At 35.2% G+C, this 19,761-nt stretch overlaps 1 protein-coding gene across 1 annotated transcript in view; it reads left to right on the forward strand.

Annotated features, from left to right (window-relative positions):
* The window catches only part of rasgrf1 (Ras protein specific guanine nucleotide releasing factor 1), an 87,663-nt gene that overhangs the window by 21,590 nt on the left and 46,312 nt on the right, over positions 1–19,761 (forward strand). Inside the window, exons 2-6 of the mRNA XM_056478787.1 lie at positions 4,622–4,728; positions 9,024–9,171; positions 13,861–13,953; positions 16,600–16,853; positions 19,578–19,657. Coding sequence (XP_056334762.1) covers positions 4,622–4,728; positions 9,024–9,171; positions 13,861–13,953; positions 16,600–16,853; positions 19,578–19,657 — 682 coding nt within the window. The remainder of the gene's footprint in view (positions 1–4,621; positions 4,729–9,023; positions 9,172–13,860; positions 13,954–16,599; positions 16,854–19,577; positions 19,658–19,761) is intronic.

The raw sequence follows: 19,761 nt of genomic DNA on the forward strand, positions 1-19,761 counted from the left end.
ATCTTTAAATAAGGGGGGTAATTGCAAATTTTTTATATCTCAACCTTTGGAACATTGTGTATTTAGGTATATCCAAGAGATCAGTTTCCCAGACTTTCAATGTGTCTTTTATGTTTTATTTTTGTTTGTTTGTTTGCTTGCTTTTGCAAGCCTATACGAACCTACAACTCTGACATGTAAACTCTATATTAGGAAAACAAAATTGCAAGAATCGCAAAATACAAAATCAAAATTGTGAGGAAAATAGTTTAAATGTCCAATACAGTTGTTCTTTTGGTAAATTGTATTGAGACAAACAGAATTGCAAAGTAAAAAAATCAGATTTCTGAACTTAAATATCATATTTCAGGCATTTTAATAAACTCAGTATTGTGACAAACTTAGATACAAAGCAACAATACAAACTCAGTGTTCTGAGAAAAAAGTTAGTGTTTTACAGAATTGTGTAGTAAAAGTCCGAATTCTGATGTTATATACAGTATTTATATATATATATATATATATATATATATATATATATATATATATATATATATATATATATATATATATATATATATATATATATATATATATATATATATATATATATATATATATATATGAGCAGTATCACACGAGTGCAATATGGCTGTACATCGCCACTGGTGGGAGGCATGCGTTAGTGTCTTAGTGTCCCAACAGTGAAAATATACAGCCATATTTCACTGCTACGAGAGTCATATTGCGTTTATACAACAGTTTGACGGCATGATCTTGTATATAAAAAAGACAAAGAGAGTCACTTTTCACTTTCTTCTGCCATTCCTTCACATCTGCAGCTGACGTCAGAACAGCAGAAACCATTCCTACTTCACAAACGTCATTTTAGAGCTCGTATTTGAATGATTCTTTGGCGTGATGTCTAAAGTGATAATAAAACAGGTGATTTTGCCCACATTTTAAGATTATAACCCTGAGATTTCCCAGTATTTCTCTGTTGCAATTGGGATATCACAATAATTAACCCCGAAAAAGCCAAAGCAGTGCAAACACTACCTGATTAGTGTTTTGTTTGTGATAAGGAAAAACGCTAAACACATGCGGGCATTTCTTCTTTCTTTCTTTCTTTTTACTGAGCTAGTCTGCAGTAACGAAAACAGGAGACTCATTAGAAACAAACAAATGGCCAACCAAAAAGTAACTCAGGGTTATAAAAGAGTGGCCAACACAAAATACATACATTCCTGATATCTGAGTCCCATCTCACACTCAACACACTACAATTACTATGGTATAAATACAGCACTACAATATACAGATGAGAGAGATTGACTTAAAATGTCAATTACCTGTTTAATAATGGTTTGATCAGTTGTAGTTAGAAATGATGGGTTTTTCTCCTCTAAGGGCTTATTATGCGGTCTCTGTCGCCTTCTTGCGGATAAACAACGTTAACCATCTTTGCTCTGCTCAAAGACAGGCTGATGAAGATTTATATGAATATTCAAAATAGGCACTATCCTTATAAATAATCTCCATAGTTGCAATCTAAACTACTATATTCTCAACTAAAAAAGCCTCAAAAGTATGTTATCCCACAGCAGCACTATTTGTCAAACTGTAGTGAATTTCTTGATCTGCTGTCACTCTATGTGGGCGGAGTAATACAGAATGGTGAGGAGGTATTGCAGAATATTGCATGGCTATCAGCCAATCAGATTCGAGAACCAGACAGAACTGTTATTTATATATAACTGAATACAAATATATAACTTTAAAAAAAAGTCATAATCCTCATTTTAGATGTCACAATTCAATTAGAGAAAATATGAAATGTGGTACTTACATAGAAACTAGTGCTGCATGATATTAGAAAAATCTGACTTTGCAATATTTAGTTTTTCTACCATATATATATATATATATATATATATATATATATATATATATATATTGCTTCTTGAATATTATTTTACAAGATGGCTTGGGTAAAAATATAAAAAATAAAGAAACATATATTATTCATATCGAATGGGGTGATTTTATAATGGTGTGAATTATGTATAAAAATTAATAAACAAATTGCCAACAAGAATAATTACCATAGAGCAAAGAACACAGTAAATTAAACAGTGCTTTATGGTTTTCTGGAGAGCCAAACTGTATTTAGCTACATAAATGGAATAATAAAATAAAACTGTACAGTCTGCATTGTATTATTAATTTGGTACAAGTATTCTTCATTAAATTTACAAATGTTGTTTGTTATTGTGTTGAAGGGTTTACACTCTCTTTAAAAGCCTTTAAAACACATACAAATGATACAGTTTCATTCTGTTAATACTTTGCAATGACTCAACGAATCTCATATATTCTCATTTGTTGATCAACTATAATCCCAGCTCATCATTGCATATCCTGCGATGTGACTATTGCGTAAACGCACATTGCGATATCAATGCTGATACAATAAATTATCCAGTACTAATAGGAACTACACAGTAGTCCATCTTTTCTGGTCTTCTTGGTAAGGTTGTGTGTGGCATACTGTTATTTATGCCTGTACAAAAGAGTTTTTGTGGTCAGACTTTATTTTGATAGTCCGTTTGTTGAATTTAAGTTACATTGCATCTACATGCCAACTAATTCTCATTATATTATAATTTGACTGTTGGGTTGGGGTTAGGGTTAGTTGACATGTACTTGCAAAGTTTCTTTTATTCAGTTAAATGTCTGTTGAAGGAGCAGTATCAGCAGATATTAAGCAGATAGTCTACTAATACTCAAATGGACCATCAAAATAAAGTTTTACAGCTTTTTGTTTGTACTGTATTTTATGTTGTTTCAGCTTGAGATCCAGTAATGTAAATCTTTGAAATTGAATATTCATTTAAATGCCACATTCAAAGAAAAAAAAAATGAAAAAATTGTTCTCTGAATAAACCCTTGTAGTTTTTGTAAATGGTTTTCATTTATTTGTGCCAATTGTCATCAGCTCCTTGGACAATTCAGCTTCTTGGCAAATGCCCAATGCTTTTCAAATTCAGAGGTCCTCTCAATGAGCACTAGTTTTTCTAGTGGTTTTTAACTCTGGACTATGTGCTCGGATGCATAATTAACCTTCATTATTTAAACAGATGAACATATTGTTGAGATGTTTTATTTGCCACAATTTCCCCCCAAAAAACTTGCGTAGGACTTGTTTCGTACGTGTCGTATCCCAAGCTTCCATTAGAGAAAGAGATTGATCATTGTGTTGGACAGTGTCACTACTAATATTGGTAAAATGCTAATATTCTTTTTTCTACCACTATGTGGGAAGAAATGTCAGAATTATGTGAAATTTTTCAGAATTGGCAGATATAAACCTGCAATTCTGACTTATTTTTTCAGACCAAAAATGTGAGATCTAAACTTGCAATTCTGAGATATTAAAGGTAAAGAACATTTCCTCACCTTTTACTCACACTCAAGTTTGTTCTTACATTGAACACAAAATAAGATAATGATGGGAAAAAAACATCATTAGCTATGTTTCCATCCAAAAATGTGAATTAAATTTATGCGCAAAACTGGAATATCGCATAAAAGACATGCAAATAAAGCAGCGTTTCCATTCAGAGTCAGCGACAGTGAAATCGTCACTTCCTGGTTAACTAGTGCAAAATATCAACAATAAAACAGAATTTAATAAATGCCTTAGAAGACAATGCCGACTCGCAATGAACGTGTGGTGGCGTTTGAAGACATGGAGCACAGATGCTCTTGACAGTTCTGGAGGTATTTAATAATATAATAACACTAATACTGAAATGGTTAAAGCATTTTAGAATGACCAAAACAACATTTCAGATTTCAGTTTTACAGTGTACTCAGCCTGCTGGTTTATCCATTCACTCACACTTTTATTATCGCATGATCTCTTATAACAAAATCACATGACCTTTTTTTGAAGTGCATGCTGGAATTTGTTCGGTAATAGTGTTTCCATCGTAGTTTTTGCACATGTTTTTAATTGAATAAAAATTTATCCTACTCAGTTATGCGTATATGTTTTTTATGCGCATTTTCAAAACGTATGCACATCATGGTGTTTCCATTCAACACTTTTTTTATGCACATATCCAAAATGCACATAAAAATAGGTGGATGGAAACATAGCTATTGACATTCATAGTAGAAACAAAAAAATATTATGGAATCAGTGGCTGTTTATTCCAACATGCATCAGAATATCTTGTTTTATGTTAGATAGATGAAAGATATTCAAACAGGTTTGGAACAAGTGTGTGGGGTGAGCAAATGATGGTAGGATTTAAATTATTGGGTGAACGATATAAATAAATCTGGTAAATAAATCTGTATTACTTTCTTTCAGTTGCAAGCTTGCATGATATATTTCAGATTTTTGACTATCACTCAGAAAAAAGTCAGAATTGTGAGACAATTGCATTTACGGTTTTTATTTTATATCCAGTGTTCGAAACAACGCTCAATTCAAATTTCAATTGATTTATTTTTTTGGTAGTTTGTTTTACTACTGTTAATTAAAGATTGCTGGTTCATATTACATCCACAAGTGTAGCAATTTGGTGCAGTACTGTTGATAACATGCGTTTCTGTTCTGTCTGTATTGCAGTATTATTTCACAGTCAGCTTCAATCATGAGAATCAGAAGGCCCTGGAGCTTCGCACAGAAGACGTTAAGGACTGCGATGAATGGGTGGCAGCAATATCACATGCCAGGTAAATGAACTCATCTTCAGAATTATACATTTGTTATGTTTGTGGTTAGTGTGGCTTGTTTTGGTTGCACATATACTGGGTATTATTTAGATTCTTTTTAAATACATATTTCCACCAAATTCCTGTAAAATCCTTATTCCTAGAATTTCTCCACCTTTATTTGAGTTGTGCTTAAAGATATGTTGAGTCAGAACAAGCAGATTGTCATAATGGCAGGAGTCTGTGCTTTACTTTATATGCTCCATATACAGTTTAAATGTGAGTGGGGGGAAATGAATACTGGGGGTTTTCTTTTTCCTTTTTTGTGTAGTGGACAGATTCCATGTCTCATTATCTATAATTAGCCTGAAGCTTGTTTAAGCAGTCTTGGATGTTGCAGAGGATCTGTTGGGAATATTGTTTATTTTTAGTAATGAACTTTGAATTTGAATTCTCTGTTGGGAACTGGCAAACAAAGCACAACATGTTGTGTCTTTAATAACAAAGAGCTGTAATCAAGTCAAGGATGTGTTTTTGTTTGCTCATGTTCATCTGAGAGTTAAGGCAAAATGGTTGACCCTATTAAGAGAAAATATGTTTACATACAATTTATAGTATATCTGTTTTAAAGATATGTATAGATGTGTGGAAGTGTTATCTATGGTTAAAGAATATTTGCGCAATGCGTTTTTGTGTTAACAGGTTAGAAATGATCAGAAAGTGGCTTGTAGTTCCATAGATTATTGCTTGCACGGATAGTTTAAGAGGTTTTAAGTCCTCAACTTCTGAGATATTCATGCCTCATTGCATGAACTGACATAATGACGGCCATAGTGTTTTACATTCTGCTAATGTACTTATACATTATATATAGGTACTTATATTTTTGCCATTACAGTGAAATACAATAGTGTGAATTGAATCATATGATTAATAGATTCATGGCGATGCAGTGGCGCAGTAGGTAGTGCTGTCGCACAGCAAGAAGGTCGCTGATTCGAGCCTTGGCTGGGTCAGTTGGCATTTCTGTGTGGAGTTTGCACGTTCTCCTCACATTCATGTGGGTTTCATCCATGTGCTCCAGTTTCCCCCACAGTCCAGAGACATGTGGTTCAGGTGAACTGGGTAAGCTAATATCGTCTGTGTTGTGTGAATGAGAGTGTATAAGTGTTTCCCAGTGATGGGTTGCAGCTGGAAGGGCATCCGCTGCGGAAAACATGTGCTGGATAAATTGGCGGTTCATTCCGCTGTGGCGACCCTAGATTAACAAAGGGACTAAGCCGAAAAAAAAATGAATGATTGAATGAATGAATAATAGATTCATGTGATAAACTCACAAACGTCACCGTTTAGTCATATTTATTATTGTGAAGCTCAATTTTCTTTAAACCTACAGTTTTGTTTCTGAGTTTTGATAATAATATAGTATGAGCAAAATGATATCAGTATAGTAAAACATGATTTTGATAGCTTGCTGTATAGTTTATTTTGAATGCCACATCAGAGCGGAGCTTATTAATTTTCACAGCCAATCCAAATATGGTCAATTATGAACCGTCTGATTCTAGGGGCATTGTATGGAGTAATAAATGAGCATATAAAACCATTTATGTAAAATTGTTGTTGCCATATACCTACTATTGAACCAATACATTATATGGCACCTTTTACAAAAATTATTTGTATTAAATTTATACAATTAAGACTAGTGATTAGCACTGTTTCTGTGGATTTCTGTGTGAAGTTTCCTTGTTCTCCCCGTATTTGGGTTCTCCTCATGTGAGTTTTCTCCAGGTGCTGCAGTTCCCCCCACGGTCCAAAGACATGCAGTATACAGTAGATGCAGTATTGTGAACAAATGTGTGTGAATGAGAGTGTGTATGGGTGTTTCCTAGCACTGGGTTGCTGCTGGAAGGGCATCCACCGCATAAAACATATACACATAAAATCTGGATGGGAGACCACATGGGAAAACTAGATTGCTCTTGGAAGTGGTGGTCACTCTGTGGTGTTTGTGGGTCCTAATGCCCCAATATAGTGACAGGGACTCTTTATTGTCACTGAGCACCGTCTTTCGGGTGAGATGTTAAGCCAAATTCCGTCCTGGCCGCCCAATCATCCCCATTCACTGAATTGGCTCTATTTCTGTCTCTCCTCTCCACCTGCAGCTGGTGACACCCTCACACAATTGTAAAGCACTTTGGGTGTATGGCCATACACAATAAATGTGCTATATAAATGTTCATTACGTTAAATATGTCAGAGTAATTGGCATAAATTTACATTCTGTGATTTAATTTCTGTAGCTGAATCCTGTAAGACTTCCCAGAAAAAACATAACATACTGTTTAATTTGTATCTCTCTTCTATGTGATTTGTTTGCCTGTGGTTGTAACTTGTTTATTATATGTGACCATGGACCACAAATTTTGTTATATTTGTGGAAATATTAACAAATGTATTGTAAGTTGTCAAATATTTAGATGTTTGTTTTATTAAAAATGATTAGAATATCAAGATTGTCTTGTACCTCTTCTACAATATATATAAAAATAATTAATAATTATATAAATAATAATAATAATAATAAAATTTATATTTTGCATCACAAAGAACATAATTTGGACAACTTTAAAGGGAAGTTTATGAGCATTTTTGAACCTTCAGATTCCAGATTTTCACTTGTATGTCATCCATATATTGTCCTATCCTAGCAAACCATCAACGAAAAGCAAATTCAATCAGGTTTGATGTGATGTTTTACAATTTCCAAAAAGATATCCAAAAATGTGGTTTTGGATCAGTGTCACATATGGTATGTAGATGAAAACCCATAATAAATCATTTCAGTCTTGAATATAGCTGTCCAAATTATTGTTATAATATTATCGTAGAAAATCTAAATATTACAAGATTTTACAATTTTGTGCAGTCATAATTGTGACTTTATATTCTGACATCATAAACTCAGACAAAGTTCTGAAATAATTGCGATTCTAACTTTATATATCACAATTCGCTATTAAAAAAGTTGCACTTTCCATGTTGAGACGGAAACTCTATTCTATTTGGGACTTTGATAACATTTTTACAAATTCACATCACTTATAGACTATTAAGGGTGACAAGGTGGCACAGTGGGTAGTGATGTCGCCTCACAGCCAGAAGGTTGCTGGTTCGAGCCCTGGCTTAGTCAGTTGGCATTTCTGTGTGGAGTTTGCGTGTTCTCCCTGTGTTCGCGTGGGTTTCCTTTGGGTGCTCCGGTTTCCCCCACAGTCCAAAGACATGTGCTGTATGTGAATTGGGTAAGCTAAATTGTCTGTAGTGTATGTGTATATGTCCTGGTCCTCCAGGTTGGGGGTTGAGCGTTGGGTTAACAACCCACCTCATAAACAAAAAAACTAGATGAAACACCAATATGGTGCAGCTAAAAATCAATATATTGATATAAATATTGGTATAAATGGCCCTGGGAGTAAAAGTAAGCATAGACTATTAAAACACCTTATTAAGTACAACTGAGTTTTTTATTGCCCCTTTGATTTACAGTATAATGTCACATAAGATTTATATCAAATAAGTGCTTGTCTATCGTTTTAATAACCAAACTTATTAAAGGTATTTTGTGTTTTCAAACATTGATCACAAATAGAAATGTTTCTTAAACATCAAATGAGCATATTCGATGATTCCTGGGTTATCAAATGAAAATTTAGGTTTGCCATAAATATACTGTGTTAAAGAAAAAAGCTTTGAAGAGTAAATCAACCCCAAATGTATGGATGGTAGCACATATAGTTATATGTTTGGTTTTGTTCTTTGGATTACGAAGTAAATAAAAAAAAATAATTATTAATAATTTTAAACCCAGACAAACAGGAGTTTTGCAGCTCTAGTAAACCCACTCTTTCATAATCAGAAGCGGTGGTTTATTTTTCTTCAGAAGCGCTTGTGTGTTTGCCGTGAGGGCGGCTGGTGCTCCGTTCTGGTCTCAGTCTGTACTGGAGGACTATTTTGGCTGTTTATCTCTGGATGCCCTGCAGCAGTGCTAAATCTGTGTGCATAAACATGAAGGCGTCTGGATTTGCTTGCTGTTTTGAGATAAGCGCTGCTCCAACAATTCTGTTTAATTGTTGAATTTGAGCATTCACAGTTTGCTCTGATAAAGTGTGCTTATGGGGTTACGTGTTAACACTGTGCCTCTGCTAATGAGCTTTATTTCTAGTATAAAGTGATGTTCCTCATTGTGTGGAGTGTGCATGCGAATGGATTTGTATGTGTGTGTGTTTATTCATATGTGTGTGTTTTGTGCGCAGCTACAGAAACCTGGCCACCGAGCATGAAACGCTCATGCAGAAGTACCTCCATCTACTCCAAATCGTGGAGACCGAGAAAACAGTTGCTAAGCAACTTCGACAACAGATAGAAGATGGGGAGATTGAGATTGAACGTCTAAAATCAGAGGTAAAATTTGTAATTCAAAGTGCTCTAGGGATTGTTTATCTATAGTGAACATGCCAAAATACAGTCATCTTTAGCAGCATTTTTACTGCATGTCAAGGTGATTCTGTCTCTTGGAAGTGTTATGTTTACAAGACTACATACATGTATTGTCAAAATCAGCTAGTCAGTGCATTGATTGAACTGCTAGGCATGTATGGATAGGCTGATTTTAGGTTGACTCTGATGTGTTCTGTAGGGGATGATTATATAAGATGTGTTTACAGTATACAAGAAAATACAGGTTAACACTATTATTGCATTCTATTTTTAAGTGAAAAATAACTAATATATAATTAAATATATACACAAAAGAATGAAAGGGAATGTAGTGTATGGGCTATTACTAGATTAGTGAATAAATCATCAAAATATAAACAAATGGAATATAAACACATGTATCGATATACACTTGAAACTATTATGATTGGGGCAAAACCCTAAATGCATTTGCATCACTTACTTAAATAAAAAATAATAATATAAATTGTAATCACTGCTAAGACATAAACATGTATATTGGAAATGTACAGTTTATAAAGATTTAGTTTAAATATACACTCACTGGCCACTTTATTAGGTACATCTGTCCAACTGCTCGTTAACGCAAATTTCTTATCAGCCAATCACATGGCAGCAACTCGATGCATTTAGACATGGTCAAGAAGATGTGCTGCAGTTCAAGCCAAGCATCAGAATGGGGCAAAAAGATGATTTAAGTGACTTTGAACATGGCATGGTTGTTGGTGCCAGACAGGCTGGTCTAAGTATTTCAGAAACTGCTGATCTACTGGGTTTACAGAAAATGGTCTGAAAAAGAGAAAATATACAGTGAGCAGCAGTTCTGTGAGCAAAAATGCCTTTTTGATGCCAGTGGTCAGAGGAGAATGGCCAGATTCATTACAATCGAGGTATGCAGAAGAGCATCTCTGAAAGCACAACACGTTGAACCTTGAGGCGTATGGGCTACAGCAGCAGAAGACCACAGCGAGTGCCACTGCTGTCAGCTAAGAACAGAAAACCGAGGCAACAATTCGCACAGGCTCACCAAAATTGGACAATAGAAGATTGGAAAAACGTTGCCTGGTCTGATGAATCTCGATTTCTGCTGCGACATTCTGATGATAGGGTCAAAATTTGGCATCAACACCAGAAAAGCATGGATCCATCCTGCATTATATCAACAGTTCAGGCTGCTGGTGGTGGTGTAATGGTGTTGGGGATATTTTCATAGCACATGTTGGGCCCATTAGTTCCAACTGAGCATCATGTCAACGCCACAGCCTATCTGAGTATTGTTGCTGACCATGTCCATCCCTTTATGACCGCAGTGCAACCATCTTGTGATGGCTACTTCCAGCAGGATAACACACCATGTCATAAAGCGCGAATCGTCTCAGACTGGTTTCTTGAACATGACAATGAGTTCACTGTACTTACATGTACTCTAAAGTCACCAGATCTCAATCCAATAGAGCACCTATGGGATGTGGTGGAAGGGGGAGATTCGTATCATGAATGTGCAGCCGGCAAATCTGCAGCAACTGTGGGATGCTATCATGTCAATATAGACCAAAATCTCTGAGGAATATTTTTTCAGCACCTTGTTAAGTCCGTGCCACGAAGGATTAAGGCTGTTCTGAAGACAAAGGGTGGTCTAAACCGGTACTAGTAAGGTGTACCTAATAAAGTGGCCGGTGAGTGTATATGCTAAGTTAAAATGCTAATTGCCCAACTGTATGCTTAAATATTACACTGAATGGTTAATCTGATTAACAAAATTTAACAAGCATTAATCACCTTTTTCCTACACCCCATAATGCTTTGTGCAATTATGGGAGTGACTTCTGTGAAACTGTAAACAGTGTAAACTGGTTACTATAAGGTGATCTAATTCACTTCACTCTTCATATATTAAATATTTAAATGTAAACTTATTAGGACTAGCCTAGCAAATCACTTTCAGCCGACTGTTAATAATGCCAAAAACCTGATGCTCTGAAGTTTTAATCAACAATTTTGCAGCATAATTAATGCTAATATAATGTTTAATATCACTGTACTGTACAGAACACAGTCTAAAGAAGCAAAAAAATGTAAACTCAAAATATTTCTTGCACAGGTGTTTTTGTGATACTAGAGTCATGCTAAAACACCAAACAAATAGTGTTATTTTTATGACAGATACAAATAATTATACTTTATTTTAGGGTGTTGTAGTTACAGGGAAAATATTCTATTTAACTACTGAGTAATGTTAATTAATTACATGTAATTTACTATATGGTTGTGGTTAGAATGTGGGTTAGCTGTAGGGTTAGTTATATGTAAATATTAGTGCTGGGCACAATTTATCACATTCAAAATAAACTATTGTTTTGACATAATTTACGTGTCAACGTACACCTCCCACCAGTGCTGAAATACAACCATATCGCACTGCTACGAGTGTGATATTGCGTTCATACAGTTCGACAGCATAATCGTGTATATAAAAAAGACAATCAAATCACACGGAGAGTGTCAAAAATCCTTTTGTATGAGGAACTACCGTTGCTACCTCACAAACGTCACTCTGAATGATTCTCTGACGTAATATCTAAAGTGATGACAAAACAGGTGATTTTACTGACATTTTAAGGTTATAAGGCTGAACGGCATGAAATGCCATTGGTCTAGAGATATTTCGCAGTATTTCTCTGTTGCAATTGGGATATCACAAAAATTAACCCCCCCACCCCAAAAAAAGAAACAAAGCAAAACAAACACTACCAGACTATGGTGTAAATACAGCACTACAACATACAAACTGCCTCATTCACACTAGCAGCGACTTTGTAGCTGCCTGTCGCTCTGGGTGGTGACCTGCTGCAAATGCAGGTCTGTGAAGGTCTACAGCACGGAGAATACAGCCGGCATCTGAGCGAGCTGAGAGAGGATCACGTGAGCTCCACTGGTGCTCCTACTGGCTGTCGCTCAAGGAAGTCGCTGTTCATTTGCATAAAGTTGAAAGATTCTTAACTTTGTTGCGTCGCTAGACACACCCACCTGGTCGCTCGCTCTCCATTGAAATGAACGGTCAATTGTCGCTTTGCCGCTGCAAGTCACTCGTAGTGTGAATGAGGCTAAAGAGAGACATATACTTTGAAACTCACTTACCAGTTTTATAATGATTTAATCAGCTGTAGTTTCAAATTACGCTGAGTTTTTCTCCTTTAAGGTCTTATTATGCTGTCTCTGTCGCCATCTTGTGGCAGAACGTCAACTGTCTTTTCTCTGCTCAGTATGATATGCTGATAGATGCCAATGCACTGTATCTCTGAAATTATAAATATTTTAAAATAGGCACCATCTTCATAAATAAACTGCATAGTTGTTAGCTGCATCTAAAAACTACATTCTCGCTTAAATAAGCCTCAAAAGTACATTGTTGTTCAACAGCAGCAATATTTGTCAAACTGTAGTGACTTTATTGATCTGCTGTCACTCTATGTGGGCGGAGTAATACAGAAGGATGAGGAGGCTATACAAGTGCTGTTATCGCACGGCTATTAGCCAATCAGATTCAAGAACCAGACTTTAATGTATATGTAATTTGTATCATATACATGTATATTTTATATTTAAATAAATATAAATAAACATTTCCTCAAATGCATGCATGTCTGTATTTATACATAATTATTATACACATTACACACACATAAATTATGTCATTATTTTTTATTTTGTTTTATTTTGGATGTAATTAATCATGGATAATTTTTGCCCAGCACTAGAAATTATGTATAATTCATTGTAGTTACTACAATTAGTGCATGTAACAGATAAATACTTAACCTTAAATTAAAGTTTCACCTATTGCCTTTTGTCCAGTTTTCACTACACATTTGGATTATTTGAAGCTCAGCCTTATAAACGGAAATAATAATATTAAAATGTTATTTAAATAGAGTGTATACTGTCTACACACACAAAAAAAAAAAACATGTCTGTCCCTCCAAACAGCTAGTCATTTGTTGGATGATCAGTCAATCACCGTGACCCATATTACATGCTCATCTCTTTTCTGTAAAGCAAAATGCACAGAGAATGAAAAGTGGTGTGAGAAGCATTTGGTTTTCAAGAGCTTTCTCCAGACTACTTTGCACTTCACTTTGCATCTCTGTTCATAAAAAACGGCTCTCCAGGAGAACTATGATCCCTGCTGTATTCTTCATCAACCAGATCAAATAGTCATTTTACTTTAAAGTGCAAATGGAGCCGGCTCTATGAAATGGTGTGCTGAATATGCATGACCCCAGATGCATTGTGTGCGTCGCATCCTTGGTCTGCAAGCATAATAAACTCTTTCAGTCCGCATCCCATAAATACAGCACTCACCTTCAGACTGTGCTGGCCAGCTCCCGTCTCCTTTGTGTCCCCAGCATCTCTCTTTTAAACTGCACAGCCGTTTAATCATTTGAAAGTTTGTGCACCCTGAGTGTCAGAAATCACTCGTGTGGCATCTGAGAGCTTTGATAGGGTGACCGTTTGTGCGCTGGCACTGATTTGGTCAGACTCAATCACTTTGTCAGCATGCTAGGAAGAAACTTGTTTTTTTTTTCCTTAGGAAGTGTTGACTCTACCATTTTTATCACTGTTTTGTTGCAGATTGCAGCAAGGCTCAAAGACAATGAGAAGATTCAGTCGAGTCCCACCACAGCACCGAGCGATGATGATTCGGAGATCAAGAAAATCAAGAAAGTAAGGCTGAGCTTTTTACAAATGTAGCATCCCAACTGTCATTATAAGAGTTCAGCATGCTCATTATCAGTGCTGAGTAAGTTACTTTAATTAAATACTAATTACATCATTACAATTGTAGTCACATGTCTTTTCTGGTTATTTTGTCTGAAAGCATAACCAAGAGTCTGAAAGTGACTCAATAAGTCATTACTTGACTAAATACTAAAACTGCACATAAATCTCAATGTATAGAATATATATGGAATTTATAAACTTAATTCTTTGGGTTTTGTTTTAAATTAAAAATAAAGTTTGAACTGCATCAATCGTCTTGACCGTGTCCACATACTTAAAGGCATTGAGTTGCTGCCATGTGATTGGCTGATTAGAAATTTGCATTAACAAGCAGTTGGACAGGTGTACCTAATAAAGTGACCAGTGAGTGGACATGCAGTATTTAAGCTGTACATAATAAGTAACGGTAATAAAATTAGCTATAAATCCTATAAAGTAATACTTTTCAGCAGAAGTACTTTGTAACTTATTACACTCAGCACTGCTCATTATTTACATAAATAAAATTATTTTGTCTTATGGGAACATCAGTATGTGAAATTTGTGAAGTTTTTCAGGGCAATATTCACTAAAAATAATATGTGTGCTTGTGTTCAAGTTGTATGTAAATAGATGACCTCGACTCTTTGTTGGATAAAAGTGTCAATATGTATTTTTCAAATATTTATTTTCAGCACAAAAAGTTGATTACTTGTAATAAATATATTGAAATATTTATTAAACCAGTGTTTATCTTACTCTGATTTCTAACTTTATTGACTAAGCTTGTCACAGTTCATTAATTTAAGAAAATTCAGGTCAAAGACAAAACATGACATTGTGATTGCACAAAAAGTGCCTTACAATGGAAAACATGTTAAATGCAAAAATGTTACATACTATGTTACAGTTTGGGTGTTTTGTTCAAGGGGTGAAATATGAGGTGCAAAACCCAGCATTTATGGATTTTAATGAACGGTCCATAAGTAAAACAAAGTAAAGCAAGGGAAATCACGAGGGTAACACATAACAACAAGAGGCTATATATGGTGAGGGAATTAATAACCAAATAACCAATGAATAAGACTGTGAATAACCAAAGCAACTAACAAGGATGGCAAGGGAGAGCTAAGGTAACAGGGTGTGACATAAAGGAACACAGGAGCACAACAGATATAAACACAGGGACAAGACAGGGACTATTACAGCATGCTTAATTAGACATTTACTACAGTATATATAAAAAGCAATACTGTCAAATTTGATTATATTTTATATGACTAAAATTCCTTTTAAATTTAACAAACGGGTTTGAAGGATAGTGGTAAAGTAAAATGATGCTAAATTATTATTATTAACTAGTACAGCTTCTCCACAATGTACGTCCAGAGCTCTCCAGCTTCCGGTGCCTAGACTATAGACTATAGATTTCACAAGAGGTTTGGCCATAGGAGAAATGTTCGTGCCCAACTGAGCCTGGTTTCTCTTAAGGTTTTTAAATTTTTCACTTTTGCCAATTGGTGAAGTTTTTCCCTCGCCGCTGTCGCCACTGGCTTGCATGGTTCGGGACCTGTGGAGCTGCGCATAGATGGATTTGCTCTTCAGTGTTTGAACTCTCAGCAGTGAATATTAAACCACACTGAACTGAACTAAACTGAACTTCAACACTGAAAACTGAACTAACGCTGTTTCAATTTACTATAATCTACTATGTGAAGCTGCTTTGACACAATCTACATTGTAAAAGCGCTATAGAAATAAAGATGAATTCAGTTGAATTAAAATGGTATTTTTTGGTTGTACTGTGATCCATAAATAGAGCCTTTTAATATGCCATTAAATTCTGCTTGTTGTAAATATGCCTGACAATATTTTTTGGCTTATAAACTGTGTAAGTGTTACACTGAATGACATTTTAGTGGGTGTCTTCTGTCAATCATGGTGCAAATGTGTAATAGTAATTATTCCTCATTCTAAAAAATATATATATATATATAAAAAATGTGAAGCTGTAACCCTTTTTGTCTTTGACCCACATTCAGCAGAATGAATTAAAGGTCTTAGATCACACCTTTATGTTCACAAATCACAACATTAAAAACAGATGGAGCTTTTGTCAGACTACCTTTTTGGATAGACATTCTTGTCAGCTGTGGACAATCAGTATGTTTAAGAGCATTGCAATCCCTTGAACACACTTTTCTCTTGGGTCAGAAATTAACAGGGACTTGTCGGGATAAAATGGTACCAAAATGAACAAAAATGCGCCAGAAAATAAAAATTAAAGTGCAAAAAATGCCTCATGCCTTTTATTAATAGTTTATTGCAACTGTCTTTATAGAGTGAACACTCACTCATTCACGGACTTTCTCTTTGACTTAGTCTCTGATTTATCAGGGGTCACCACAGTGGAATGAACCACCAATTAAAAGTGAAACAAAATGAATGAAATCAAATCAAAGCATTAATCCTTTTCCATTTGTTTTTCTCGTCCTACTTTTCATACCTTGAGGCCTATATGATTGGTCAAGATTTTTTTGTCCATGTACACACAGTTATAATCAGCTGATTCAACTGACTGACTTTTATTTTATCCCTTCATTGCTTCAGGTGCAAAGCTTCCTGAGAGGCTGGATGTGCCGGCGGAAGTGGAAGACCATCATTCAGGACTACATCCGTTCTCCACATGCCGAAAGCATGAGAAAGAGAAACCAGGTGGTCTTTAGCATGCTGGAGGCGGAGGCCGAGTACGTTCAGCAGCTTCATATCCTTGTAAACAACTTCTTGAGACCGCTGCGCATGGCTGCCAGCTCCAAAAAACCACCCATAACCCACGATGATGTCAGCAGCATATTCCTTAATAGGTAAAAACCGGCTTCACATGGAAATAACACTCATTCATTCATTTATTCATTCATTTTCTTTACAGCTTAGTCCCTTTATTAATCTGGGGTTGCCACAGCAGAATGAACTGCCAACTTATCCAGCATATGTTTTACGCAGCAGATGCCCTTCCAGCTGCAACCCATCACTGGGAAACACACACTCATTTACACAAATACACTACAGGCAATTTTATCTTACCCAATTCACCTATACCACATGTCTTTGGACTTGTGGGGGAAACAGGAGCACCCGGGGAGCACCCGGCCACTGTGCAGCCCGAAATAACACTCATTCTGTATTCATAAGTTCCAATGATAATTTACCCTCACTTTTCTTTCTTTTAAAATCCTTTATTACTTCCTTTCTTCTGTCGAACACACAAAAAGATACTTTGAAAAATGATGGAAAACTGTAACCATTGACTTTCTATAGTATTTGCTTTTCTTACTTTGGATATCAATGGTTACAGGTTTTCATCTTTCTTCAAAATATCTTCTTTTGTGTTCACCAGAAGAAAGAAACTTACTTGAAACAAGTAAAGGGTGAGTAAATAATCTTTTTTTTTTTTTTTACATTTGGGCGAACTATCCCTTTTTATGGTGATCTAATTTAGATGTTTAATACATAGTCATAGTCAATAGTCTCACAATTCTCCGATGTGTCTCCTGGGGGCCCTAGTAAAATAACATATGTGCTTTATCTATAGTCGAAGAAATCTCAGCAGTCTCTCACTGAGCTTAGATAAATCAAATACAGTAGAAGTTGGTGATAAATTTAAATAATCTAACAATCACAATATACTGTGTGTTTTCTTCTTAAAACAGTTTCGATAAACTTTGAAATATAGACCATAATGTTTATATAATAAGGTTTATGCGCTATAGTATCGTAATACTAAGTCCAATGAATATTGTTAATCCTAACTTAAATAGACCATTTTGAGTGATGTAAACAAAAACAATGGTCCCAATGTATTTCCTGTTTTACATTTTTAATTTCTATAGCTTCTGAGAATTCAAAAAGAGCCACGTATTGATAAATGATGTTATGATAGCTGTTTTAAAAGTTATGATTGAGTTGCCTCTTGTTACAGTTATGAAATAGTTTGATAGCAAGCAGAAAATGCTCATGGGCCAATGACATGACCAAATTGAAATGGTCTATAGTCAGACTATTTATAAATGAGGATGGATTTTTCACAGATTTTTGGGTAATAAACACAACTTTACATCTGCATTCCAAATCAAGCTATTGTCAAATGAATATTTTTAAGTGATAAACTACATAATAATTTGTGAAATGTTTACCTGTTTGATCAGTGTTTGTCATTTTGTAATGATTAAAGGTACCTTAATGTTAGGTAGTTTGATGTTAAAATCATAATTACTTGTCTGGCTTCGACAACTTTTGCTAAGGAACAGAATCCTACCTTGAAAAAAAAATGATTTGAGCTAAGACTCCCACATTACTTAACAACTTTTTGTTTTATTTATGGCTGCACGGTGGCTCAGTGGTTAGCACTGTCGCCTCACAGCAAGAAGGTCACCGGTTCGAGTACAGGCTGGGCCAGTTAGTGTTTCTACGTGGAGTTTGCATGTTCTCCCCATGTTGGCGTGGGTTTCCTCTGGGTGCTCCGGTTTCCCCCACTGTGCAAAGACATGCGATATAGGTGATTTGAACAAAATTTAACTAAATTGTCCACAGTGTATAAGTGTATGTGAATGTGGGAGTGTATGGGTGTTTCCCAGTACTGAGTTGCGGCTGAAAGGGCATCCGCAGTGTTAAAACATAAACCGAAATAGTTGCTGACTCCTTCCACTGTGGCGACCCCTGATATATAAGGGACTAAGCTGAAGGAAAATGATGAAACGAATGTCTCATTTATGCATATTTTTATTTATCTATGCAATTTTCGTAGGAAAATATGAGAAATATTACACTGTTCTAAAGTGTTTGTGTTTGTTTTTAAAACTGCATAAATCATAAGTAACAGTAAACACATTTTTAATAGGTAACACTTTATTTTGATGGTCCATTTGAATATTAGAAGACTGTCTGCTTAATATTGGTTGATACTGCTCCTTCAACAGACATTTAACTGACTATAAAAAACTTTAGAAGTACATGTCAACTTAAACTAACCCTAACCTCAACCTAACAATCTACTTACAATGTAATGAGAATTAGATGGCATGTAGATGCAATATAACTTAAATTCAACAAATGGACCATCAAAATAAAGTGTGACCTTTTAATATTATAAAATATTTAAACTTCAAATACAGTGCATGCAGTTTTGTCGAATTTCTATTATTCACATTATACTGAAACAAAAATTATAATAGTTTCCAGAAAGAACACGCATAGTTAAACATAGGTAAACATGATCAAATACAAATAAAAACTACTACAATTCTTATTATAAGAATATCTAAATTAGCAGCCACACTATCAGACAATTATGGATTGATTTAGATTGGCTGTCAATGATTTTATTGTTAACCAACTGTAGAAAAAAAAAAATTCTGACAGTGGTTTTATACATGTCATTACTGTTGTGGTATTATTTTCCGCAGAATGATTGTTAGAATAATTTCTTTATCATAGTCATCCCTAATGAGCCTTAAGTCTCCTCAACCATGACAGAGGTGGAACAATGAAACATTTACATTGTTGTTTACATGTCCTTTTTGTTTCTGCAGTGAAACCATAATGTTTCTGCATCAGATATTCTACCAAGGGTTGAAAGCTCGAATAGCAAGCTGGCCAACATTAGTCTTGGGTGAGTGCACTGCCAGAGCGGTTGGCAACCACCAGCAAAGAACATTCTGTAGTCTTCTCAAACTGCAAGCTGGCGTTTGCGTAAAAGGTGCCACAGATCTGACT

The sequence above is a fragment of the Danio aesculapii genome, chromosome 18, assembly GCF_903798145.1.
Source record: "Danio aesculapii chromosome 18, fDanAes4.1, whole genome shotgun sequence".
Classification (NCBI taxonomy): domain Eukaryota; kingdom Metazoa; phylum Chordata; class Actinopteri; order Cypriniformes; family Danionidae; genus Danio; species Danio aesculapii.